Source organism: Bufo gargarizans, chromosome 5 (assembly GCF_014858855.1).
Source record: "Bufo gargarizans isolate SCDJY-AF-19 chromosome 5, ASM1485885v1, whole genome shotgun sequence".
In the NCBI taxonomy this organism is placed as follows: domain Eukaryota; kingdom Metazoa; phylum Chordata; class Amphibia; order Anura; family Bufonidae; genus Bufo; species Bufo gargarizans.
Genome location: NC_058084.1, coordinates 179,562,927 through 179,589,020, shown reverse-complemented (window position 1 = coordinate 179,589,020; position 26,094 = coordinate 179,562,927). Strand labels below are relative to the sequence as shown.

Below are 26,094 nucleotides of genomic sequence, written 5' to 3'. Positions count from 1 at the left end.
AGGCCTCTTGGTAGCCTCCCAGACCAGTTTTCTTCTCTTTTCATCAATTTTGGAGGGACGTCCAGTTCTTGGTAATGTCACTGTTGTGCCATATTTTCTCCACTTGATGATGACTGTCTTCACTGTGTTCCAGGATATATCTAATGCCTTGGAAATTCTTTTGTACCCTTCTCCTGACTGATACCTTTTAACAATGAGATCCCTCTGATGCTTTGGAAGCTCTCTGTGGACCATGGCTTTTGCTGTGGGATGCGACTAAGAAAATTTCAGGAAAGACCAACTAGAGCAGCTGAACTTTATTTGGGGTTAATCAGAGACTTCAAATGATGGCAGGTGTATGCTGACTCCTATTTAACATGATTTTGAATGTGATTGCTTAATTCTAAACACAGCTACATCCCCAGTTATAAGAGGTGTGCACACTTATGAAACCACATTATTTGAGTTTTTCTTTGTTTTCTTCCCTCCACCTAAAAGACTTCAGTTTGTTTTTCAATTGAGTGGTACAGTTTATAGGTCACATTAAAAGGTGGAAAAAGTTCTGAAATGTTTTATCTTTGTCTCATTTTTTTACATCACAGAAACCTGACATTTTAACAGGAGTGAGTACACTTTTTATGTCCACTGTATATATATATATATATATATATATATATATATATATTTATTTTTTAGGAAATTAAAAAGGGAAATGTACATTTTCAGCCACATTTGAGTGTATAACAGCACCATAGCATTACTTATATACGCTAAATATTGGTGACAGATTTCCTTTAAATTACTATGAATTGTGAATATCAGTACGACTCTACTCCCCCTAGTGGTGAAAGGAACATCTGTTTTTCTTCAAGATTTAAACATGCAACATCCTTACTACAATATAATTTGTGTTTTTCCAGTAATTTTATATGAATGACCTATGTGTATGATAGGCCATCAATATTAGATCCACTTCCTGCACCTCCAACAATCAGCTGCTCTGCAGGTGCAGGAGCTACTGAGAAACATCTGATCAGTGGGGTACATACAGGGAGTTGGACCTCTGCTGATCTAATATTGATAATCTATCCTAAGGATAGCCCATCAATATAACAATCCCAGAGGAACCCTTAAGAAAAACTCTGGCGAACATGCAGTCCAGACCTTTTAAAGCCACTTTATACATATACACTGTCCAGATACAGTAGTCTGCGCGATTTCTTGGCACCTAATGGTACAGAGACACTGATGACTGTTACAAAAAAACAACTCATAATGGAATGTAGCTTTCATGTATGTATATTTATTGCATTACATTTTATATCACATATAGCTGCACAAATCAAACCACCAACAAAACCCACAAAATAAGGCATTTTATCCATGAGAATATACAATGTATTGGACAATCTGTGTAATGTGGCCGGATATTGACATGATATACAGAACAAGCATATAATAACTGACCTGGCAATTAGTGGTAAATAGATCCCATGGTCTTAGCATGTTGTGTATGGGTGCCCTTTCATCTCTAGAGCAAGCAATACATTTACATGTAGAACATAAAATAGAAATCAGGTGCGCAGTGGTAGCTGTCTTTTTTTCTATTTAAAGAGCATCTGTCAGCAGTTTTGTACATATGTATGTAACTGGCTGACCTGTTGCATGTGCAATTGGCAGCTGAAGGCACCTGTTTTGGCCCCATGTTCATATGTCTGCAATTGGCATGAGCGCCTAATAGCGGTAAAAGGCCTCCAAGATTCTTACAAGAAATGTGTGTGCGGGAACAGAACAGGATTATGAATATTGGCACTTTGCAATGCAAGTTGTAACGAAGGCCTTGTCTAAGCATTAGCTGGCCGGAACCAAATAATAGTCATAAGTCTAGATTCACACAAACTTATTTTGTTTTAGTGTTCGTCCAGTTTTTTTTTTGCGGATTGGATGAGGACCCATTAATTTCAATGTGTCCGCAAAAAAAAAAAATAAAAAAAAAAAATAATTGTACAGCACACCACGTGCTGTCCGCATCCGTATGTCCGTCCTGTAGCCCAGCAAAAAACATTTAAAAGGTGTGCCATTAAAAATAAAAATAAAAAAATAAAACACACAACAAAAAAAAAAAAAAAAAACAGGAAGCCATACTCAACCTCACTGAATCGCTGTTCTGGTCCCTGGTGGACACTGCTTTCTGGTCTCACCTTGGCATGCAGGAAACGGTTCTAGATGCCCGCTCAGCCGGTCACTGGCCATTGTGGGGACCCATCCTCTGCCAGTTACTGGCTAAGCAGGCATCACAAGGCATTCCTGGGTGGAGATGAAACCAGACATCAGCATTGAACCAGTAAGGGTCAGAACAGATGGGGTTGGCAATGGTAAATATGGCTTCTTTTATACCACTCTGGACGCCTTTCTCAATTACTATTTTTTTTAATCTACTGGACAACCCTTTTATTTATATAACATTTGGAATGATATAGATTTCTGCACAAATTGGTCATAAAACGTGATCTTATCTTCATCTAAGTCACAACCATAGACAATCACAGTCTGCTTAAACTAATAACACACAAAGAATTAAATGTTAGCATGTTTTTATTGAACACACCATGTAAAGATTCACAGTGCAGGTAGAAAAAGTATGTGAACCCCTAAGACCAGTGTTTCCCAACCAGTGTGCCTCCAGCTGTTGCAAAACTAGAACTCCCAGCATTGCTGGACAGCCTTTGGCTGTGCAGGCATACTGGGAGTTGTAGTTTTGCAACAGCTGGAGGCACACTGGTTGGGAAACACTTCCCTAGACTAATGACATCTCCAAGAGCTAATTGGAGTGAGGTTTCAGCCAACTGGAGTCCAATCAATGAGATGAGATTGGAGGTGTTGGTTACAGCTGCCCTGCCTTAGAAAAAAAAAAAAAACACCAGTTATGGGTTTGCTTTTCACAAGAATCATTGCCTGATGTGAATGATGCCTCGCACAAAAGAGCTCTCAGAAGACCTACTATTAAGAATTGTTGACTTGCATAAAGCTGGAATGGGGTTATAAAAGTATCTCCAAAAGCCTTGCTGTTCATCAGTCTATGGACAAATTGTCTATAAATGGAGAACGTCTAGCACTGCTGATACTCTCCCTAGGAGTGGCTGTCCTGTAAAGATGACTGCACGAGCACAGCACAGACTGCTCAATGAGGTGAAGAAGAATCCTAGAGTGTCAGCTAAGGACTTACAAAAGTGGGAGGAAGAGGAAGCCACTGCTGTCCAAAAAAAACAACATTGCTGCACGTTTACAGTTTGCACAATAGCACCTGGATGTTCCACAGCAGTACTGGCAAAATATTCTGTGGACAGATGAAACCAAAGTTGAGCCTGTTTAGAAGAAACACACAACACTATGTGTGGCAAAAAAGAGGCACAGCACACCAACATCAAAAGCTCATCCCAACTGTGGAGTATGGTGGCATCATGGTTTGGGGCTGCTTTGCTGCGTCAGGGCCTGGACGGATTGCTATAAAAATCGAAGGAAAAATGAATTCCCAAGTTTATCAAGACATTTTGCAGGAGAACTTAGGGCCACCTGTCCACCAGCTGAAGCTCAACAGAAGATGGGTTTTGCAACAGGACAACGACCCAAAGCATAGAAGGAAATCAACAGAATGGCTTAAACAAAAGAAAATACGCCTTCTGGAGTGGCCCAGTCAGAGTCTTGACCTCAACCCGATTGAGATGCTGTAGCATGACCTCAAGAAAGCGATTCACACCAGACATCCCAAGAATATTGCTGAACTGAAACAGTTCTGTAAAGAGGAATGGTCAAGAATTACTCCTGACCGTTGTGCACGTCTGATCTGCAACTACAGGAAACGTTTGGTTGAAGTTATTGCTGCCAAAGGAGGTTCAACCAGTTGTTAAATCCAAGGGTTCACATACTTTTCCCACCTGCACTGTGAATGTTTACATAATGTGTTCAATAAAAACATGGTAACATTTAATTCTGTGTGTTATTAGTTTAAGCAGACTGTGATTGTCTATTGTTGTGACTTAGATGAAGATCAGATCACATTTTATGACCAATTTGTGCAGAAATCCATATATATATATATATATATATATATATATATATATATATATATATATATATATATATGACTTGTGACCACTTTGAACAAAATATCCCAATCCAGTACTTTTCATAGAGGCACTTCCTGAATGGGGTATTTTAATTAAAAGTCAATATTCATAGAAAACTTTAGAATTTTTTTTTGCAGTTTTCCCTGTTTTGGCAGTACATGGTCAATGAAAAATAAATACAATACAATACATTTTCCTTCAGTAGCAGTAAGCACAAATAATAATACTTCATATACACATCGATAATCCTTTATCAGTTCACTTTTGCTGTGAGGGGAAGAGGTCATCTGCAGGATTATCCTCATAATAGTGGATGTAGATCTGGGATAACAGTGACCACTCTACTGATCCCATGACAGGCCACAGAAGAATATTGCACTGATCAGTGTAATGTGTGATGCTGTACACTACAGGCATTGCAGAGCTCACAGCCAGGGAGAAAATAACCTCCCAGGCTGTAAGCTCTGCGCTGCAATTGGCCAGCGCTACAGCAGAACAAGGGCAGACTCCGCCTACTATAACTTAGTGAGCGGAGATACCGGAGGGCATAGCAGGAGAACGGAGCGGCGCCCAGGGATAATAGTAAGTGCAGTGAGATCCCCGGGCACCGCTCTCCATGTCTGTATAGTTAGTTCACAGTGTCATAATCGGTGAAAGGGCCTCTTTAAAGATGGCGTGGGGATGGAGAAGCGCAGGTGCCATAGCCACAACAGTCATCGGGAGGTAATGTCTGATCGGTGATCATGCTAATCACAAACATTTAATCATTCAGATGCTGTGGTCAACTGCAACCACAGCCTCAGAGACGTTTTTTCCCCAGAAACACTGCTTCCTGGGCCCAAACAACATCCCTGCATAGCAAACAGGGGAGCCGTACATTTCTTGTGATAGCCTAGGTTCCTCTGAAGGAATAATACCTATGGAGCTTTGCAGGTGACTGGGCTCCATAGGAATACAATAGAACTGCCATAGGCTGCAATAGTAATTAATTGCAGACTATAGGACAAGCAATGACCTGTTAAAAAAATAAAATATATCATAATTCAAAATCTCCCCCCTTTGTTTGCAGGCATTTTAATCCATAAAGTGAATAAGTGAATGTCGTAAGGGGAGAATGGCAGATTTGCCAATAAAATAAAAAATGGTGGTATACAGTAGTGACAGCTGAGCTGATTTCAACAGTGTGTCACTCATGAGTTGAAAGTAACTGGTTGGCGAGAATCAGTTTAATAAGGATTGAAGCCGGGCCTGGAAAAGAGTCATGGGTGCCTGAGAAGATTCACATTATTCATGATGTCGTGCTCTCACCGCCAACTATTTAGCAGTTTTTCCTAGGGAAAAATCTAAGAAGACAACGGCCACTCATCTCTGGTTGGTTGGGGAGAGAAGGAGCTTCTAAAGAACCCGACTCTTACCCAGGCTGTGATGATTACCAAGATGGTTCTCGGCAACCACATACTTTTAGTTCATGAGTGATGAGCCGCTGATGACAGGTTCCCTTTAAATCAACAGAAAGCAGGAAAGCTTATTCACTGAGCCTCAAATCACTCCACAGAATGCACGCAGAGCTGGGGTGCTCCTTTAGGTCATTACATGAGCATCTTTGAATCATTTCCTCACAGCACTTCATGAAGCCTTTAATACAGCTGAAAATGGAATTCTACTTCAGCAGCTAGAAATGCTCTACCAGCTGTGCATACCTGTATGAAGGCATCTCTTGACTAGGTAGAAAACCCTAAACCCCAGGCCACTTCAACAAAATCGGAGGCAGCTGCTGAGCGCAAGTGTCTAAGGTAATTCCGACGTAGTGAGCGGAAAGTCACAGTTTTTTTTTTTTACTTACTGGGCTGGGGAATCTAAACAGAAATGGAAAGCACTTCAGAAATAGTGTAGGTAATGAAAATCGTGGGCTTGAAAATGTTCTACTTCAGAGATATACATCTAAAATTACAACATGAATCAAATGGTGGAACTTAAAAGTTTCTGTGTCATGTAAAACAAGTTCCCCCTTCATGTTTTGTTCATTCATTGTTTTTAAGTACCCCCTTTCCATTAAATCACGCCATTTATTGTCCCAATCCCTGCCCTGTCATCTTATCGCTATGATCCCAAAACTTCATGTCATATCAGATGTATTGCCCTTCCCCCGGTAATAATGTCCATCATATAAAGCCACCTCCACCAGTAATTAGCCTGATCTTTATGCATATAGCACGACTACAGGACTGTAGAGCATGCCCTGTAGCTGCGCTATAGGTCCTCCGAGCTTGAGGGAAATGCTCAAAGAACAGACGAGGTAGCCAGGAGCGAGTGCTCGTGCACAACCATATGTCATTTAAGGATTAGCAGATGATTTGAAGCTGTTTCAAGTTGAAATTAGGTGTTTTCAATCAGTGGAATGACAATCAGATGTGAGTGGTTGACCTTTTTTATGTCAAGAACAGGGATCTACCCAACTCTAATCTTCACAACATGTTTGTGGAAGTGTATCATGGCACAAGCAAAGGAGATTTCTGGGGACCTCAGAAGAGTTGTTGTTACTCATAAGGTTGGAAAAGGTTACAAAACCATCTCTAAAGAGTTTGGACTCAATCAATCCACAGTCAGACTGTAAAAAAAATATGGAGTGGCAACACAATGCGAACCTGCTGTACCTGTGGAGAAATAAATACTAATTTGCTCCCCATCATTCCGTTCCAACCCAGTTGTTCTCTTCAAAGGTGTTCTGTCAGTCTTTCAGTTTCCTCACAGAAACTGATGTGCACCGCCGCAGCCAATAAGTGGCCTCAACAATGACAAATCCCCAAGTAGCACATCACTGCTGGGTAAGGTGCCGCTGGGGGGCAGGTCACCACTTAGGCCAGTTAGACAGACTGGGAGCAGAAGCCTAGTGAAGAGAGCCAGGGAACCAGAAAGGAGCAGACGAGTATGGATATACAGGTACAGCTGGCTAGGGAGCAAATATTTATTTAAAAAAAGAGCTGGACAGCCCCCAAGTATACAATCCTTCAGACAAAGCAAAAATTCAAAAAAAAAATATAAATTTAAAGATAACAATGGCTTTAAGAAGCTCTCTTTTCTAACAAGTAAGCACAATGTTTCATTCTAGAGTGTGCAATCTCTTTTGGCTGCCATTTTTGTCCCATGTCTGGGTATTGCAAATGTTGTACACTCAGTGCTGACAATAGTGTTTTATCTTTTCAGCCAAATCAAGGCAGTGCAGGATGCGCCTCTTCTCCGCTGCTAGCATCTCCTTGGGTACCTGTCCCAGAAGTTTTTGTGCAAACAGGTTCTGATCTTGCATAAAGGGCCCCACAGCAGCTCTAGGGGCTGGAGTTAAGGTGTCCAGGATACCAGACTTAAATGTAAATTGCACTTTTTTCTCACGCTTCAAGCCTGGAGCTCTTTCTTCAATCCACCTGAGTGGTCTAGAGAAATCAAAAGAGCATTTATATTAAAGGCAAAGTACTTACTTCTCAAGCTTTCATCCAGATAATTTTTGTTTCAGTTTTACAGAAAGACATTTCTGCTGCAATAAATGTTTTTTTTTTTTTTTTTAAGGCACTGAATTAAGATGCATTTTTGCAGGCCTATTACTGATCACAAGAAAATGATGTTTGTACAATATGAAAATTAGGCACAAAGTGCCCAAGAGGGCATTTCCAATCTTTCAGAGAGCCCAAGACTGCCTCTTCTCCCTCTCCCAGTACTTGCCCCTTGTGCTCCAACATCTTCCCCCTGCCTATGACATCACGGATGCATTCCCCCTCTGCCTATGACATGACCTCTCCTGTCCAAACGTTGCGCAGGTTTCTCAATTACTATTTTTTTTAATCTACTGGACAACCCTTTTATTTATATAACATTTGGAATGATATAGATTTCTGCACAAATTGGTCATAAAACGTGATCTCATCTTCATCTAAGTCACAACCATAGACAATCACAGTCTGCTTAAACTAATAACACACAAAGAATTAAATGTTAGCATGTTTTTATTGAACACACCATGTAAAGATTCACAGTGCAGGTAGAAAAAGTATGTGAACCCCTAAGACCAGTGTTTCCCAACCAGTGTGCCTCCAGCTGTTGCAAAACTAGAACTCCCAGCATTGCTGGACAGCCTTTGGCTGTGCAGGCATACTGGGAGTTGTAGTTTTGCAACAGCTGGAGGCACACTGGTTGGGAAACACTTCCCTAGACTAATGACATCTCCAAGAGCTAATTGGAGTGAGGTTTCAGCCAACTGGAGTCCAATCAATGAGATGAGATTGGAGGTGTTGGTTACAGCTGCCCTGCCTTAGAAAAAAAAAAAAAAACACCAGTTATGGGTTTGCTTTTCACAAGAAACATTGCCTGATGTGAATGATGCCTCGCACAAAAGGTGCAGATTGGCAGTCTGCCTAGACCTGTGCACCACAGTACTTACTGCGGGCATTGGCCTCACGGCATGTACAGTGCATACCCCGCTACATAGTCACTGCGAGATAACTAAGTGGATTGAAAGCCATCTCTGTGGTCCTGCTTTGAAGTCAGGAGCATGCACAGTACATACAATGAGACCAATGACCACAGTTTGTATTTCAGTGTGTAGGCAGATTGCCAGCCTGGGAAGCAGCATGGAGGAGACATTGCAGGCAGGGGGCATCGGTGACATCAAGCCCTATTATCGCTCTCAAAATGAAGCCCGCCTCAGTGGAATTCAAAAAGGTGACCATTAAGAAGTATCTGTTACCTAGAAAGCTGCCTTACAATCATTTTGGAGGTATGATAAAAATTTGCCAAATTTGTTAAATTGATAAATGTGAGCATGGCATATAGAGGTATAGATCCGATAAACAACAACACACATGTACGTACATAACAAAATATTTTATGAATTCATCACAAAAAGACAAAAAACTTTGGACATAATAAATGTATATAAAATTAGCAGCAATAAAGTGGCGGCACTGCGAATCAGCACCCCACCAAGGTACCAATCTGGAACTATCCCCCCCAAGCACCCCTCACCACTTAGCCTGAGTAAGCCAAATGGCTAAAGTGAGAAAATTTCTCATACACAGGCCGGGTGAAGGCATGAACTTTCAGATGATAGTACAATTGTTGCCATGTTAGCCATATTGTAGATATGGTATTCATCCACATGTGGGTATTACACCCCAACAGCCACTGAATAGCCTGCAGTATACATCCAACACCTAAGAAATTACAACAAGCATGGACAACACATATAAAAATAAGTAAAGGGGGAACCAACCTTGGGACCCTGGTGAGCGCACCCCTGACGCGCGTTTCGCACAGCTTCTTCAGAAGGGGCTAGGCTGTAGCGCTGACCAATCGCAGCGCAGAGCTCACAGCCTAGGAGGAGAAGAAGACGCCCAGGAGAACAAGGGCAGTCTCCTCCTACTATAACCAAGTACCCCAAGTCTCCGCCTACTATAGCCAAGTGACCGAAGATACCAGAGGGCATAGCAGGAGAACGGAGCGGTGCCCAGGGATAATAGTAAGTGTAGTGAGATCCCTGGGCGCCGCTGTACAGATCATGATACTTAGTTCACAATGTTTTGACCGATAAAAGGTCCTCTTTAAGCAAGCAATTTTAGGGAGATCATACTGATAGGCTGAAGTGAGGGCCGAAAGAACCAAGTTTAGATCTCAAGGAGGAACCTTATTTTTACAGCTAGGGACAACTTAGACACTGCTGCCACAATTTCCTAACCCAAGTGTGCTCTGCCAACTTAAACTCAAAGAGAGCACTTAATGCCAATATCTGTACTTTCAGGGTGCTAGGCCTATGTTTCTTTTTCCATCCTTCCTGTAAGAAATCTAACACAAGTGGAATATCTGGAGCGGCCGGCACTGGTCTGTTGGCAAATCTGTAAAAAGCTAGCCAAACTCTCATATAAATGGAAAATGTGATCTCCTTATGACTGGCCAAAAGAGTGGTAATAACATCTTCAGAAAGCCCCCCTCTTTCTCAAAATCTGCCAGCCAGGCGGTCAGGGGAAGATTTCTTATCTGTGGGTGAAAAACTGGTCCCTGAGCCAGAAGCTCCTGGGATTCCAGTAGAATCCAAGGGGTGGCAATTGACATTTTGCGGAGGGAAGAAAACAACCCCCTCCTAGCCAAAGGGGGCTATAACTAATACAGAAGCTTTTTCCCCCCCCCCCTGATCTTCCTGAGAACTCTTGGTAATAACTTTGGGGGGGGGGGGCATATAGAAGGCGCTGCTGCTTCCAGGATTGAGCAATGGCATCCTTTGAGTAAAGGGAAGAAAACTTCTCTGTTTAACCTGGTGGCAAAAAACATCTATCTTTGGGACACCCCTTAAGGCTGCTATCCGATCGAATACTCCCTGATCTAGGGACCATTCCCCCTGGCACAGACGATTACAGCTGAGAAAATCTGCTTTCACATTTTCAGTGGTACATCTCAGAGGAGCAGACAGAGATAACAGAGAAGACTGTCACACTGAAAACCTGATGAGTGAGAAACTTAAGACCTGGAGCCCTGGTGCCTCCCTGTCTGTTGATGTAGGCCACTACCGTCACATTTTCTGAGTATATTTTCACATTGCTGCCTCTGAGAACTGGAAGACTCTGAACCAAGGCTAACCGATTCACATTCAGCTCTCTGAAATCTAGATAGGGGATGATAACTACCTCCCTCTCCCGGACATGGGTCATCATCTCTAATACAATGTTGGTAAAGACCCTCAGGGCCTGGGACAGCCCAAATGGTGTAGGACTCTTTCCGTTAGCTGAACTGCAACCCTCAAAAACATCCGATGTCTGGGATGTATAGTGACATGATAATACGCATCCCTCAGATCTACAGTGGCCATGAAGCAGCCTGGAAAGAGATTGTTTATCTCCAACCTGATTGATTCCATCCGAAACCTCTCGTACACTAGATAATGGTTCAAACATTTCAAGCTCATTATAGTCCGGAAAGAACCATACGTTTTTTTTGACAAGAAAAAGGGCTGAATAAAACCCTTTGGCCACCTCCAGTTTTGGAACCTCTACTAGGACCTTATTCTCTAGGAGGGAAGAAAAAAAAATTCTGCCACAATAGCCGACTGCTTTGGGAAATCTGACCGAATTTGCGATAACCAAACTTTCTTTTAGTAAAATTTGAAACTTTAGTTTCAAGCCCTCTCAGAATTTATCCAGGGACTGTTGGAGATCTTCTGCCATTGATGGGAAAAGAAAGACAGATGACCTTCAACAGGGGGACTGGCGTCATAGGGGTTGTTTCTTTGAGGCATCTGACCAGGAAAAAAAAGTAACCTCTTAGACTTTTTTGCACCTCCTGCATAATGTTCTGCCCTTTCCTTCCCTTTAAAACTCTCCCTATTAAACCTGGGATGGAAGGACCTCCTAGGGGGCTGCCGACTGGTAGAGGGGAAGCCTTTTTTTCTTCTGAGGCCTTCTCTAGCAAATCAACCAAAACAGGCCCAAATAAAAATTTGCCATGACATGGAATATGTAGTATTCACCGGTCGGCACTGCGATGGAATAGTGTGGCGGTGCACTTGTCCGTGGGCTGGCGTCCCAGGAAACAGCAATATAGAAAAGGACCGGCACTCTACCGTTGCAGCTTTTTGAATGCTGAATTTATTGGTCACATATCATAAGTGATGTGTTTCGGCACTGAGTGTGCCTTCATCAGACACATGCATACATATTAACAAAACAAAATACAAAAGGAACTGGTGTCATTGAAGAAACCCCGCCCCCCAAGTGAAACAATACAAAACAATTGCATGGATACATACATAAAGAAATGCACGCAGAACTAATAGGTAGACAATATAAATCGGCTGGATAAAGTCCATATATTCATAGTAATATTGTGTTTCAACTCCGCCAAAAGAGAAGCATATAGAGCAATGTTAGGAACTTGATTCATAGGAAACCACATACATTGTAATCACAGTTGAGGCCTCTTGGTACCATCATTTGCAGCCGGTGGATCCAATAAGCCTCCCTTTTCAATAACATTTTATTTCTGTCACCGTGACGGTATTCGTTCACCTGAGTATGGATGGGTAAAATGTGTGCCCTTTATCACACTCTAGCAGTTTACACAATTCAAAACACGGGAAGGTTCCCTGTCTAGAAGATCACACACTCTGCCTCAAGTCTGCCTTGTTTCTACCGATGTCGGCCCTGACTATTCTGTCTTTAATATTGTCAGCTCTCTTGTAGCACATCATAGGTGGTTGTTTGAACTCCATTATCTATGGATATGATCGGGAGAGGACATGCCAGTGTTTATTAACAACGCCTCTTATTTTCTGAGTCCAGGGATGATTTTTCACAACCAATGGGATGCGTGGCTCTCTTAGGTTTATCTTCCTCTGCAGTCTCAACCCTATTCTTCTGTTCCTGCAATAGATGTATGGGATAACCTCTATCCTTGAATTTTATAGTAATTTCGTCAAGTCTCATCGCACGAGTCTCTGCGTCACTCACAATGCGCTTAACCCTTTGATATTGGGAATCGGGTAGAGACTTCTTAGTGGACGCTGGATGGTTACTAGTAAAAAAGTGAGTAAGCTATTACGATCAGTGCTCTTTGTAAATGGACCCAAGTGTCCAAAAAGGAGATTCTTTGGTTGTCATGGTGCAGGGTAAAACTGTAACTCCATCCAAATAGAGTTGAGAAAATCAGCAAATTGCCTGAGGGATCGAACGTCGCCTCGCCATACACAAAATATATAGTCGATAAAACAACACCAAAAAATACAATGCTGTAAATCTAAATGATTGACATAAATAAATTCACTTTCAAAATATGCCATGTAGCAATTTGTGTATGGCGGTGCGACGTTCGATCCCATTGCGGTCCCGCGGCGCTGTTGATAAAAGGAATCCTGGAAAAGAAAATAATTATCCTCCAATACACCTTTCCAAAGTGAAAGAAAAAAATATTTTTCTGTCTCCCCATATGTGCTAGATACTAAGATTTCGGACCGCATTAATACACTTCTCATGTGTAATGGACGTATACAAACTGCATACATCAAAAGTGACCAGTGTGCAGTCTTCATCCAAGTCAAGGAACTTGATAGACAAAAAATGCCCAGTGTCAAGTAAGTAAGAAGGTGACATTTTTGTCAATGGTTTGAAAACTTTCTTGAGAAAACTTGCTGACGGGGAGAGAATGGAGTTGGGCGATACCACAATTGGGTGGCCAGGTGGTTGAGTGATCGATTTGAGCACCTTAGGTAATGTGGGGTGATAATTATTCAAAAATTCGCTCAACCTGGCATCAATGACTCCACTCTCTCTAGCCGTGTTCACAATGGTCTGAAGCATTTCTTTAATGCAATATACAGGGTCAGTTTGTAATATCTGATATGTGTCGATATCTCTAAATTGTCCCAAAATTTCATATATATATAATATTCCCTGTCTAGAACAACTGGGGCTCCCCCCTTATCATCTGGCTTAAATATAAGGGATTTGCCATCCAATAAATGGTCTAGGGCATGTTGTGATTTAAACGAAACTCTCCCTGTTTACATTGATACAACAATGTATCAACATCTCTTTGAACCAGACTGATAAAGATCTCGACTGGGTGACATAATTTCAGCAGTCTAAAGGGGCTTTTGGTTTTCAGAATGAACTGTTTAGCAGTCTATCAATAGTATGAAAATCACCCAGTTGGGAAACCTCCTGTACATTAGAGAAATGTGCTTTCAAGCGTATATTACGATAAAAGCGCTGTAAGTCCATGTCCAGAGTGAAGGTGAGGTGTTAAATAATCCTCTATGTCTCTAACGTTTAGTAGATTCAATCCTGGTTCTCAAATCAGTGCACTGTTTGTGGATTCTTTCTTGGAGGGATGTCAGATCCTCTAGTTTCATACAGTCCTTCAGTTGTTCTTTGGTTGCCGCGATGTTAGCTTGACAATCACCGATAGCAGTGTTCGATTGAGAGTACGATAAGGTCCAGTGAGCATTTATTTAATATACTTGCAAAGTGTGTACAATAGTCCAAATCGTCACAGAAGAATGTCGGTCTGAGGTTGAGTCGTAAGCCACGAGGTATTTTTTGTGTACGGTGGTACTCGGCTAAAGTAGCCGCATGTAGTTCCAATGAAACAAGATGTTTAGCTTCCTTTTCCAAGTCCCGACTCCTGAGTTCACTTGGAAGTCAGAAGGGGCAGGAATCTTAGCCAAAATGTTTCTCGCTTGATGTATGCAGTTTGTATACGTCCAGTATACATGAGAAGGGTATTAATGTGGTCCGAAATCTCTTGGCATCTAGCACATTTTTTTCTTTCACTCTTGAAAGTTGAATTGGGGGAGAATTATTTTCTTTTCCAGGATTCCTTTTATCAACAGCGCCGCGATGGGATCGAACGTCACACTGCCATACGTAAATTGCTACATGGCATACTTTGAAAGTGAATTTATTCCAATCATTTAGATTTACAGCATTGTACTTTTTGGCGTCGTTTTATCGACAATATATTTTGTGTATGGCGAGGCGACGTTCGATCCATCAGGCAATTCTCAGATTTTCTCAACTCTATTTGGATGGAGTTACAGTTTACCCTGCACCATGACAACCAAAGAATCTCCTTTTTGGACATTTGGGTTATAAAAAGGGGAGGACAGTAGAGTATACTAGTAACCATCCAGCGTCCACTAAGAAGTCTCTCCCCTACGCCCAATATCAAAGGGTTAAGCGCATTGTGAGTGACGCAGAGACTCGTGCGATGAGACTTGACGAAATGACTATAAAATTCAAGGATAGAGGTTATCCCATACATCTATTGCAGGAACAGAAGAATAGGGTTGAGACTGCAGAGGAAGATAAACCTGAAAAAGAGCCACACATCCCATTGGTTGTGAAATATCATCCCTGGACTCAGAAAATAAGAGGCGTTGTTAATAAACACTGGCATGTCATCTCCCGATCATATCCATAGATAATGGAGTTCAAACAACCACCTATGATGTGCTACAAGAGAGCTGACAATATTAAAGACAGAATAGTCAGGGCCGACATTGGTAGAAACAAGGCAGACTTGAGGCAGAGTGTGTGATCTTCTAGACAGGGAACCTCTCAGTGTTTGAATTGTGTAAACTGCTCGAGTGTGATAAAGGGCACACATTTTACCCATCCATACTCAGGTGAACGAATACCGGTACGGGGCATGTTCACATGCGATTGTCGGTTTGTGGTTTATATATGGAAGTGTCCCTGCGGCTTATTGTACGTAGGGAAGACCTCAATGAGAAGGAAAGATAGGCTCAGTAAACACAAGGTCTACTATCAGAAAGGGCAATTTACTACTCCCCATACCATACCATTTTCACCAGCAGAAACAATTACGTTTCCAGATTATTGAACGTGTCTCACTACCTCGCCGGGGAGGTGACAGAAATAAAATGTTATTGAAAAGGAAGGCTTATTGGATACAAATGATGGAACCAAGAGGCCTCAACTGTGATTACAATGTATGTGGTTTCCTATGAATCAAGTTCCTAACATTGCTCTATATGCTTCTCTTTTGGCGGAGTTGAAACACAATATTACTATGAATATATGGACTTTATCCAGCCGATTTATATTGTCTACCTATTGGTTCTACACGCATCTCTTTATGTATGTATCCATGCAATTATTTTCTATTGTTTCACTTGGGGGGGTGGGGTTTCTTCAATGACATCAGTTCCTTTGTGTTTTGGCAGTCTATTTAAAGGAATGTTTTGTTAATATGTATGTACAGTCTGACGAAGGCACGCTCAGTGCCGAAACGCGTCACTTATATGGGACCAATAAATTCAGCATTCAAAAAGCTACTACGGGTAAGTGACAGTCCTTTCTATATTGCTAGCAACGGAAATGGCGGCAATGGCAGGCTTAAATGCTGCCTTAAATGGCAGGCTTTACAGTTTAAAATTACTAAACGGCTTTTCACTGCTGAAGAGGCATATGCCATGCTTTTTGAGGACACTGACTCCAACAGTGGAGATGAAGTGACATTTTTAGTTTTATCTTCCTCAAATGATTCATCTAATGATGAACCCCCCTCGTAGGCGTCCTAGGGGTAGTGCGCAGCCCCGTACAAGTGACTCTTCATTGAATCCCTTGCAGATAACTATGTGCCACTGGTGTCTAAATTTACAGCCACTCCAGGCATCAATGTAGATACCACAGGTTTCAGTGAAATTAATTTTTTCAAATTATTCTTTACTGATGACCTAATTAACTTGATGGTGGAACAAACAAATATATATGCAGAGCAATATATTGCCTCCTCCAGCCTGACCCCTGTGATAGATCTGGTGCAGGTCTGGGCTGCCGGTCTAAATTTACGCCATCTACAGGATTAGTAAATCTGGGCCAGTGTGTAAAAAAATCTTATTCTCAAATCTCTGCATAATCTGTCAGTACAGGAGAACCTGAGCTAAAGTGCTGTGCCAGGCTTTATGGAGCGGGCACAGGCAGGGGCTGTAGCTTAGAAAACCCCATGCTTTTAAGCATCCCAGCTATATTATATGTATTTTAAATTTGGCTCCTAAATTTTTCAGGTTAGGAGCAATTGGCTCCTTGATATTTTTTACTCTGGAGCACTGATGAAACCAAAATGTTTGCTTTTTGGCTTCAATTCTATAGGTCCCTTTACAAGGGACAATATTACAGCAGATTGTTTGGAAGGAAGTGTTCCTTCCCGACAATCCGCTAAATCGCTATCGGAGGAGACATCTGCATTTACATGCAGTGATCTCCTCCAGAGTATGGGGAGGAGCTGCTGGTAAATCATCACTTTCGCATGCGATCGGATTACCCGATAAACAAGCGTTTCAATTGTTCATCAGCGGTAGATTTACAACACCAATCATTGCTAACGAGCGTTACTCGTTAGTGATAATCTGTGCCATTTTTAGCCCATGTAGAGGACCCTCCTGTTTGGAGGAAACCAGCCTGCTCATCATCTGCCCAATGCCATCCCTTCAAGTATGGTGGTGGCAGCATCATGCCGTGGGGGTGTTTTTTCAGCGGCTTGGACAGGGAGACTGGTCAGGGTTGAGGAAAAGCTGAATGGATCAAAGTTGTACATAGATATTTTTAAAGAAAACCTGATACAGAGTGCTCTGGACCTCAGACTGGTCGAAAGGATCACCTCCCAACAAGACAATAACCCCAAGCACAAGCTAAGGTGCAGCTTGTAGAAAGTCCTTGAGAGGCCCAGAGCGCTGACTTGAATCTAATCAAAAATGGCTGTCCATCGATGGTCCCCATCCAAACTGACAGAGTTTGAGAGGATCTGCAGAGAACAATGGCAGAAAATCACCAAATCCCGTTGTGCAAACCTTGTGGTATCAGATCAAAAAAGACTGGAGACTGTAATTGTTGCCAAAAGTACTGAATAAGGCTACTTTCACACTTGCGTTCAGAGAGGATCCATCTGGTGTCTGCCCAGACGGATCCTCTCATATAATGCAGACGATGGGATCCGTTCGGAACGGATCCGTCTGCATTATAGTTTAGAAAAAATTCTAAGTGTGAAAATTGCTCAGACGGATCCGTCCAGACATTACATTGAAAGTCAATGGGGGACGGATCAGTTTGAAAATTGCACCATATTGTGTCAACTTCAAACGGATCCGTCCCCATTGACTTACATTGTAAGTCTGGACGGATCCGTTTGCCTCCGCACGGCCAGGCGGACACCCGAACGCTGCAAGCAGCGTTCGGGTGTCTGCCTGCTGAGCGGAGGACAGCGGAGTGCCAGACTGATGCATTCTGAGCGGATCCGCGTCCACTCAGAATGCATTAGGGCAGTATGGATGCGTTCGGGGCCGCTTGTGATAGCCTTCAAACAGAACTCCCAATCGGAGCCCCAAACGCTAGTGTGAAAGTAGCCTAAATGGTCTGAATACTTATGTCAATGCAAGATTTTAGTTTTTCCTATTCAATAAATTAGCAAAGAATTTTTTTTCACTTTATTATAAAAAGGTATTGAGTGCAGATTGACAAGAGAAAATTTAAACTTTTTTTATTTTAGCACTTTTAGCACACTGCTTGATAAGGTGTGGATTGGCAGAAAAGGATATAGCTTAAAGGGAACCTGTCAGCGGGATTTTGTGTATAGAGCTGAGGACATGGGTTGCTAGATGGCCGCTAGCACATCCGCAATACCCAGTCCCCATAGCTCTGTGTGCTTTTATTGTGTATAAAAACTGATTTGATAAATATGCAAATTAACCTGAGATGAGTCCTGTGCCTGACTCATCTCACGTACAGGACTCATCTCAGGTTAATTTGCATATGTATCAAATTGGTATTTTTACACACAGAGCAAGGGACTGGGTATTGCGGATGTGCTAGCGGCCATCTAGCAGCCCATGTCCTCAGCTCTATACACAAAATCCCGCTGACAGGTTCCCTTTAAGATTGATTTTGATGTCAAGAGAACTAACCAATAGGACGTGTACAGATAAAGCAACCCGCTGGTTCAGGAAAAAAATAAAATACATTAACTGCGGAATGAACAGAACACTTAGGCTACTTTCACACTGGCGTTTTGGTTTCCATTTGTGAGTTCCGTTCAGGACTCTCACAAGCGGTCCAAAACGGATCAGTTTTGCCCTAATGCATTCTGAATGGAAAAGGATCCGTTCAGAATGCATCAGTTTGCCTCCGTTCCGTCTCCATTCCGCTTTAGGGGCGGACACCAAAACGCTGCCAAAACGGAGCCAAACGGTTTCCGACACACAATGCAAGTCAATGGGGACAGATCCGTTTTCTATGACACAATCGGGCACAATAGAAAACTGATCCTTCGCCGTTGACTTTCAATGGTGTTCAAGACCGATCCGTCTTGGCTATGTTACAGATAATACAAACGGATCTGTTCTGTACAGATACAGACGGTTGTATTATCTGAACGGATCCGTCTGTGCAGATCCATGACGTATCCGCACCAAACACGAGTGTGAAAGTAGCCTTACATGGTGCCCCTCTTTTCAACTTTTTAGCTGCAGATCCACCGATTTGTGATCTCTTGCTCTATCATCCAACATGGCCACACCACTTCTCGGACTATCTTGTGCACACGGTCCATGCCTTTCTCTTGGATTGGCCAGTACTGCTCACATGAGCAGTGCTGGCCAATCAGAGGTCAGCAGGAGGTGTTATTTTGACTACCAGATCCACAGTATGCATCAGTGGTTTGGCCATCCTGGACGGCAGAAGAGAAATTGCCGGAACTGCAGCTGGGAAGATGAAAGAGGTCACCATGTACGTGTTCTGTTAATTCCCAGATAATGTACATTATTCTTCTTGAACCAGAGCGTTGCCTTAAACAGAGGGGGAGCTGTGAAAGGTGGAATCTGATTGGTTACTATGGGCAACTAAGCCAGTTCTACTGTACACCAGTTTGATAAATCAACCCCCAGAGTATCTAAATTCATCATCCGGCATCTGCCATCTCGTGCATCTTTAGACTGTCTAATTATTAGATACGATTAGTGAATCTGCAGATTTTAGCTGCATTGTGCAAATAGGATTTGCCTGTGAAGTACTACAGTAGCCAAACACGTCAGTAATCGACTGTACTAGCGGGAATTCATTCCTGTAACATATGTGTAAGGGTTCAGTCACACGACCGCATCTGTTTCCTAATTTTGCAGAATGGGTGCACACCCATTCATTTCAATGGGGCTGCAAAAGATGCAGACAGCACACCGTGTGCTGTCTGCATCTGCAGTTCCGTTCCGCGGCCCCCCAAAAACATAGAACATGTCCTATTGTCTGCAATTGCGGACAAGAATAGGCATTTTTTTATATAGTGCCGGGGATTTTGCGGAACGCCCACGTCCAGTATCCGTGTTTTGCGGATCTGCAATTTGCGGACTGTAAAACATAGCATGGTCGTGTGAATGTACTCTAAAGATGATGTCGGTAAAAAAGGAAAGAAAAAAAAACAAAAAAAACACACAGGTACTGAGCTCAATAAAGAAATATTTAGAGACTTTTAAAAAGCGGCACCCATCTCATCATGGTCGTCAGTGACGCCTTGTAATAACCGCACACTGACCTGTTCTCCGCAGTAGTGAAATCTGCGGTCAGTTTGCTGGACTTTTCCTTTTCATTCTCTTCTTTCCTGGCCGAGGTAACAGTCAGATTTCCAAACAGATCTACCAGCCACGTTAATCGGGCAATACCACTAAAGGACGGGAACCCAAATTTCTGCTCATCTACGGGTCCACCTAAGCAGAGTGAAGGCAATTATAGCAATCAGTCTTACTGTTAAATCCCTTTAACTTATGTACCAGAAAGTACTGATAGTAATTCCAATCCAAGTAGTAAGACCCAGGACCTATCACGACTTTCCTACATCTAGGCAACGTGCAATTTCATATAGATGTGTCCTTCATCTCTTGACTGGACTTCTCGTGATATGGGTGGCGAGAAGACCAGCTTTTTAAAGCACAATATCGGAATGTTGTATCACAAGATCTTTATCCTATACGTGTCTGTGTGTCACCACCTTGTGGCAGTGATCAGAATTACATCCTGGGAAGGGTTTTGCTGACATGTAGCCATACTGTATTTGCGTCATAAGAGCTCCAATTTCTCAACTCCTTCAGGATCAGGCCAATTTTCAATTCTGTTTTTCCCTCACTGCGTTCTAAGACCTATAACTTTTTATTTTTCTGTTCATACAGCTGTAGGAGGGCTTGTTTTTTTCAAGGTAAGCTATATTTTTTGCACAATGTAATTTACCTGATCTTGTATTAGAAAAACAGGAAAATAAATTATTTGTTGCGTGAAACTGACAAATAAAGGCACTTCGGCCATTGTGCGCTACTGGATTTTTACAGGCTTCCTGTTAGGACCTGCTGCATGTATGGCTTAAAGGGGGTTGTCTCATTATAGGGGCTGAACCTGTACATAACCTCTTCTGTATTCACGTAGTAGGTATGAGAGGAGCATTAGAGCTTTTCTTGCTCCCTTTTGCTAGGCTAAATCACACAGTGTAAGCCCCTGTTTGTTATGAACCGGCGACATACCAGGCTTCTCCTCACTATGCTAGGCAAAGGCTTCCACCTAGCAATGAGCTCGCCGATGTCACCGGCACAGATGGGCGGTGTATAGCGCTGCCATAGGCTCTTTTGGATGCAGGTACTATGCTACTTTGCCCTTTAAAGAGGACCAGTCACCTCTCTTGCCATATTTTTCATCTTTTATTAAAAGGGCATCCGTCAGCAGCAGATTCGTACCCATTAGTGTTGGGCAAGCATGCTCGGCCAAACACTAGTTCGGCTCGAGCATCGCAATGCTCTGCACATCGCGGTGTTCAGCCAAATAACGCGTTTGCTCGAGCGCGATGCTAGGGTCTCCTCCCCGCACGTTTGTTGCTTGCTAAGCAGCCAATAAACGTGCAGTTAAGTACTGCCCTTCACTGTAGTGCTGTAGCCATGTTGGCTGCTAGAATTACAGTGATTGGCTGGCCGGAAAGAGTCATCGGGTGCTATATAGCACCCGATGACACGTGTTCGGGTCATTATTAGTCAGGGAGAGCTGAAGGGAGAGATAGTGTAGGGATTGAAATAGTAATATTTTAGTTTTTATACTTGTTATAGACCCAAAAGTCCTTTTAAGGACTATTGCGTGTGGCAGCCAGGGCCGCTACAGGATTATGTGGGCCCTTGGGCGATAAATCCCAGTTGACTGCACAGCTTCTCCTCTCCTCCAGGTGCCTGGCCCAGCATTGACGTCATGACGTGTGTCTCACTGCTGCAGCGGGCCTGAGGAGAAAAGGAGCGCAGTGAGACACACGTCATGACGTCAATGGTGGGCCGGGCACCTGGAGGAGAGAAGGAGCTGTGCAGTCATGTAGCTCGAATTGACTGGCCTCACAGAAAATTTTAATTCCAGTTAATAACCTAGGACTCAGAATAGGCATAAAAACAGGGAGTAATTTAATGAGGTATAAACATAAACAGATAAACTCACTCAAAATAGAAGCACTTCAAAACTACATAGTGTGCTTAAAATAGAAGCACTTCAAAACTACATAGTGTGCTTAAAATAGAAGCACTTCAAAACTACATAGTGTGCTTTAAAAAAAAAAAAAAAAATACTCCCATTTCATCAAAAGAGTATAAAGCAAAATCATATGTAGAACTATCTACATACTGGACACTTTTTCGGGTGGGAATCCCGTGGCGTTGGAGGCTAAAGGAAAATCCAATTACCGGTAAGAGTAGTTTATGTCTTTTCCCCACGCCTCCACAACAGCACTTACCTGGAGGAATAACATAGGATACCTAACTAGGGTGGGACTACCGCAGATAAGACTTTGCGGCCAAAGGACAAGTCTCTATTGGTGGAAACGTCCAGCTTGTAATGCTTAAAGAAAGTACACGGGTTTGACCATGTCGCTGCTCGACAGATCTCTTCCAATGAAGCTGAGGCACCTTCGGCCCAGGATGCTGACAATGCTCTGGTGGAGTGAGCTTTCAGTGAGGGAGGTGGAGCGATCCCCTCAGTTTCGCAGGCTAACGTAATGCAGGCCTTTATCCATCTGGAGATGGAGGTTTTGCTGGCTGCTTCGCCTCTGTGAAGTCCCAGATATTGTACTAGCAACTGGTTCGACTTCCTCAAAACCTCCGTTGCACTCAAATACTGAAGTACGCACCTTCTAACATCCAAATTATGAAGCAATTTTTCCTTATCTGATGTCGCCTGGGAACAAAAGGAGGGGAGAGTGATTTCCTGTTGACAGTGAAACCTGGATGAGAAGGAACTCTGGAGCATGTTTTAATATAATTCTGTCGTCTAAGACCGTAAGATATGGAGGCAAAATAGAGAAAGCCTGGATTTCTCCTACTCTTCTTGCAGTGGTGATTGCTAATAGGAAAACTGTTTTGAGTGTTAAAGCTCTCAAGGAGATTTCTCCGAGGGGTTCAAAGGGTGGATACATTAGCCTGGATAGGACCAGATTCAAGTCCCAAGGAGGGACAGAAGATCTAAGCCTAGGGCGAATTCTACTTGCCCCTTTAAGGAGTCTTTTGACCATACTCAAATCTGAAAGTTTGATATTTAGAAAAGCACTCAAAGCTGCTACTTGGACTCGTAATGGGGATAGTCCTTTATCAAGCCCTGCCTGAAGGAAGTCTAAGATCAGGGTCACCTCTGGCTCGCTGGAGGGATCCCACTTGTTGTTCCCAAAACGTAAAAAGGTTTCCCAGGTCCTTAAATACATTTTAGACGTTACAGGTTTCCTACTCTGCAACAGCGTGGAGATTACCGACTCCGAGAACCCTTTTCCTCTTAGGAGGCTTCTTTCAGTTTCCAGACCGTCAAGCGAAGCTGGCTGACTCTGGGATGCATTACTGGTCCCTGGAGAAGCAGATCTGGTCGGGGTGGTAGCAACCAGTATTCTCCTCCTGCTAGGTTCTTCAGTGTAGAGAACCACATTCCCCTGGGCTAGTAGGGTGTGATCAGGAGAATCTGAGCCTTCTCTTCCAGGATCTTGGAAATGACCTTGGGTATTAGAGGAAAGGGTGGGAACGCATAAAGAAGATCCTGAGGCCAGGGTGATGACAGGGCATCCACTGCAAGGGGTCGGTCTAGATAGGATAGGGAAAAGAAGGCCGCAACTTGTCCGTTTCTCCTTGTCGCAAATAAATCGATTTTTGGAATGCCCCATCTAGCACAAATCTGGGCAAAGATCTGATGGTTCAGGCTCCATTCCCCCGGCTGTAGTCGATCCCTGCTTAGGAAGTCCGCCAATTTATTTTCTCTCCCTCTTACGTGGGCTGCTGAAAGAGACTTTAGGTTTTTCTCGGCCCAATCTAGAATTTTATTTGCGACTAGGGACAAGGAGCGGCTTCTCGTTCCCCCTTGCCTGTTTAGGCAAGCTACCGTGGTAGAATTGTCCGATAGGATTTTCACGTTTTTCAGATGGATATAAGGGGAAAATTTTATTATGGCTTCCCAGACTGCACTTAGCTCCCTCATATTCGATGAAGCTTGTTGTAGCTGTGTCTTCCAGGACCCTTGTGTCATTTTCCCATTCATGTGGGCCCCCCAGCCCTGTTGACTGGCATCGGTGGTGATGACTAATAAGTCTGTCTGTCTCCACTCTACCCCTCGGGATAAGTTTGACAGTTTTGTCCACCAGATTAGGTTCATCTTTAGAGATATGATGGGATTTTTATCTTCTTGTTCAGAGATTGATTTTTGTCCCAATTCTCTAAAAGGAAGGCTTGGAGTGACCTTGAGTGGTGCTGAGCCCACTTTACACATGAAATTGTTGACGTCACGAGTCCCAATATTGTCATTATTTCCCTGAAGGAGGTTATCCTTTGTCTTTGGAAACTTTTGATACTGGAAATTAAATTGCTTTGTTTCTGTTCCGGCAGAAAAGAGATCATAAGGCGTGAGTTCAGTAGAACACCCAGAAAAATCTTTTCTTGTGAGGGGGAGAAGACAGGACTTTTGGTGATTTATTATCCAACCCAGGTCGGCTAGGGTAAAAAGAATTGTTTGAAGGTGGCACCGAAGAAGACTTTCTGACGGGGCTGTAATTAAAAAGTCGTCTAGGTATGGTATGAAGGAAATTCCTGCTAGGTGAAGGAATTTTGCTACTTCCGCCATGACTTTTGCAAATAATCTCGGGGCAGAGCTGAGGCCGAATGGGAGAACTTGAAATTGATAATGATGGAGAGATCACTTTAACCAAACCGCTATTCTCAGAAACGTCTGGTCTTTCTTCTGGATTGGGATGTGATAATAGGCATCCGCCAGGTCTACTGTCACCATATAGCAATTTTTTTGTAGAAGATTGATCACTGACCTCACTGTCTCCATTTTGAATTTTTTGTAAACCACGTATCTGTTTAGGGTCTTTAGATTTATTATCGCCCTGAAGGTACCATTTGTTTTTTTTACCAGAAATATGGGAGAGTAGAAACCTTTCTTCTGTTCCCCGACTGGTACCGGAATAATGGCTCTTTTCTCCAGGTCCATTGCTTCCTGATTTTTTCCCTTGAGTCTGGAGTTTTCCATGTAACGGTCTGGGGGGATGCAGATTAATTCCAGACAGTAGCCTTCTTTTATAACCCCCAGTACCCAAGGGGAGGCCTGAATTTTTACCCAAGCTGAATAAAAATGCATCAGCGTTCCCCCTACTGCTCCTCTGGCGTAATTGGGAAGTAGTGGCCCGGGAAGACTTTTCGGGATTAAAAAGGAAGCCCTTCCCTCTTCCTTTAGATGACTGCCACGGCGCCCCCGATTCTTTTTTCTTTTGATCAGGTCTACTACATCTCTGGGGCCCAAAGGAACGTCTCTGATGAAAGAACTTTGATTCAGTGGGAAAGCCTTTTTTCCTATCTGACGCTTTCTCCAATATATCATCGAGTGCCATGCCAAACACTCTATCCCCCTCGCAAGGTAGGGCACATAACTTATTCTTTGAATGCCGTATCCCCCGACCAGGTTCTCAACCAGATGGCTCTACGAGAGGCATTGGACAAGGCAGCTGTTCTGGCTGACAGTTTTACTATGTCTGCAGAAGCGTCCGCCATGAAGTTCGCGGCCTGTTTCAACATGGGGATAGAGGCTAGAATATCTTCTCTTGGGGTGCCTGCCTCGATGTGTTCTTCCAACTGACCTAACCATAAGGACAAGGTTCTGGCCGTATAAGTCGCCGAAATTCCCGGTCTTAGAATCGCAGTAGAGGACTCCCATGTTCTTTTAAGCAGACTTACTTTTTTTATCCATTGGGTCTTTGAGTAAGCCCAAATCCTCAAAAGGGCAGTGCTGTCTTCTTAGAGATTCTTGCCACTGGTGCGTCCACTCTAGGGGTCTTGTCCCAGGTAGCTGAATCCTCTTCCGAAAAGGGATATTTTCTTTTAAAAATACTTGATGCCGCCTGTCGTTTCTCAGGATCTTTCCATTCGTTAAGAATTAAGGTCTTAATACTGCTGTGGACCGGAAAG

At 43.0% G+C, this 26,094-nt stretch overlaps 1 protein-coding gene across 2 annotated transcripts in view; it reads right to left on the bottom strand.

Moving 5' to 3' along the window:
* Positions 1–4,642: 4,642 nt before the first annotated feature.
* The window catches only part of BLVRA (biliverdin reductase A), a 43,931-nt gene continuing 22,479 nt past the window's right edge, over positions 4,643–26,094 (bottom strand). For both annotated transcript variants that reach the window (XM_044295216.1, XM_044295217.1), the window contains 2 exons: positions 20,181–20,352; positions 4,643–7,534 (listed from right to left, as the gene is read on the bottom strand). In XM_044295216.1, coding sequence (XP_044151151.1) covers positions 7,279–7,534; positions 20,181–20,352 — 428 coding nt within the window. In that variant the 3' untranslated portion in view covers positions 4,643–7,278. The remainder of the gene's footprint in view (positions 7,535–20,180; positions 20,353–26,094) is intronic.